General features: G+C 30.5%; 1 protein-coding gene across 1 annotated transcript in view; it reads right to left on the bottom strand.

Moving 5' to 3' along the window:
• Nucleotides 1–1,053, bottom strand: part of LOC107577779 (ATP-binding cassette sub-family E member 1-like) — a 7,597-nt gene that overhangs the window by 1,884 nt on the left and 4,660 nt on the right. The window contains exon 5 of the mRNA XM_016263814.1: nt 146–204. Within this exon, the coding sequence (XP_016119300.1) occupies nt 146–204 (59 nt within the window). The remainder of the gene's footprint in view (nt 1–145; nt 205–1,053) is intronic.

The following is a 1,053-nucleotide window of genomic DNA, read 5'->3' as shown; positions in this document are numbered from 1 at the left end:
AACGTCAGTGACGAACTGAGGGTGTGTGTACGCGTCTCTGATCTTCTCGTGCAGCAGGGCTCGAACGCTGCCCTGAAAACACACACCGAACATCATGACTCCTGCAGACTGACGTATAACGCTCACTAACAGAGCTCAAACTCACTTTAAACTTGGGGCTGATCTTCTGTGGTTCGTAGCTCACGTGCAGGATGGGCACCTCACCTGAGAAACACAACACACTCAGTTGCCACACATAAAAGTGTATGTGTCTGCCTGTAGAAATCAATAAACCTGTCTGTGTGCAGATTTGCTATTCTTGTGAGATAAATGTCTTAAAATGTCCCAAAAAGTATTTTGACTTCTCAAATGAGAAATAAATCATAAATGAACAAATGTCTTTGTTACTATTATTAGTAGTAATTATTCTGTGCATTAATAATAGATTAAAGAAAGAAAATTGATGCCATGCAAGCTTCTTAGATTATTATCATGGTGAAAACCCATATCCGAGTTATTAAAATTTTAAACATTTACAAATTTAAAACAAGACAAAAAATGGTAAAAATATGAAACTAAAAATCTTCAAGACCAATTTTTCTTAAACTGTAAAACTTTGAAGTAATTTTGTGAGGTGCCTTCCTTAATCCAAGATTAATTTATAGAAGTTATTTTATTTCTATTTAGCTTTTATTTCAGTTTTAGTATTTGTTTTTAAATGTATTTGACCTACAATTAGACTTAAGACTTTGAATAATTATACTTTTTTTTTTCTTTTGGAAATTAATAAAGAAAAATCTTTTTAATACCTTGCCAACTTCTTTGGCTATTTTCATTGTGAATCCCATAATTGAGTTTTAAAATGAAATAATTAAAATAATTGAGTATTCAAATTTTAAACAGAAACTAATATAAATATTAAATATTCCCATTTTTCTTAAATTCTTGAACTTAATTTGTATTAATTTGATTGAAAATCTATTCAGGGTAGGGCTGGGAGATATGGCCAAAAAATTATCACGATAATTTTTTTTTTCATATCAGTCGATATCGATAATTATCATGATAAATGTC

Source organism: Sinocyclocheilus grahami, unplaced genomic scaffold (assembly GCF_001515645.1).
Source record: "Sinocyclocheilus grahami isolate Dianchi unplaced genomic scaffold, SAMN03320097.WGS_v1.1 scaffold7216.1, whole genome shotgun sequence".
NCBI lineage: Eukaryota > Metazoa > Chordata > Actinopteri > Cypriniformes > Cyprinidae > Sinocyclocheilus > Sinocyclocheilus grahami.
Note: the sequence above shows the minus strand (reverse complement) of the source record. Positions and strands in the feature narration are given on the sequence as shown.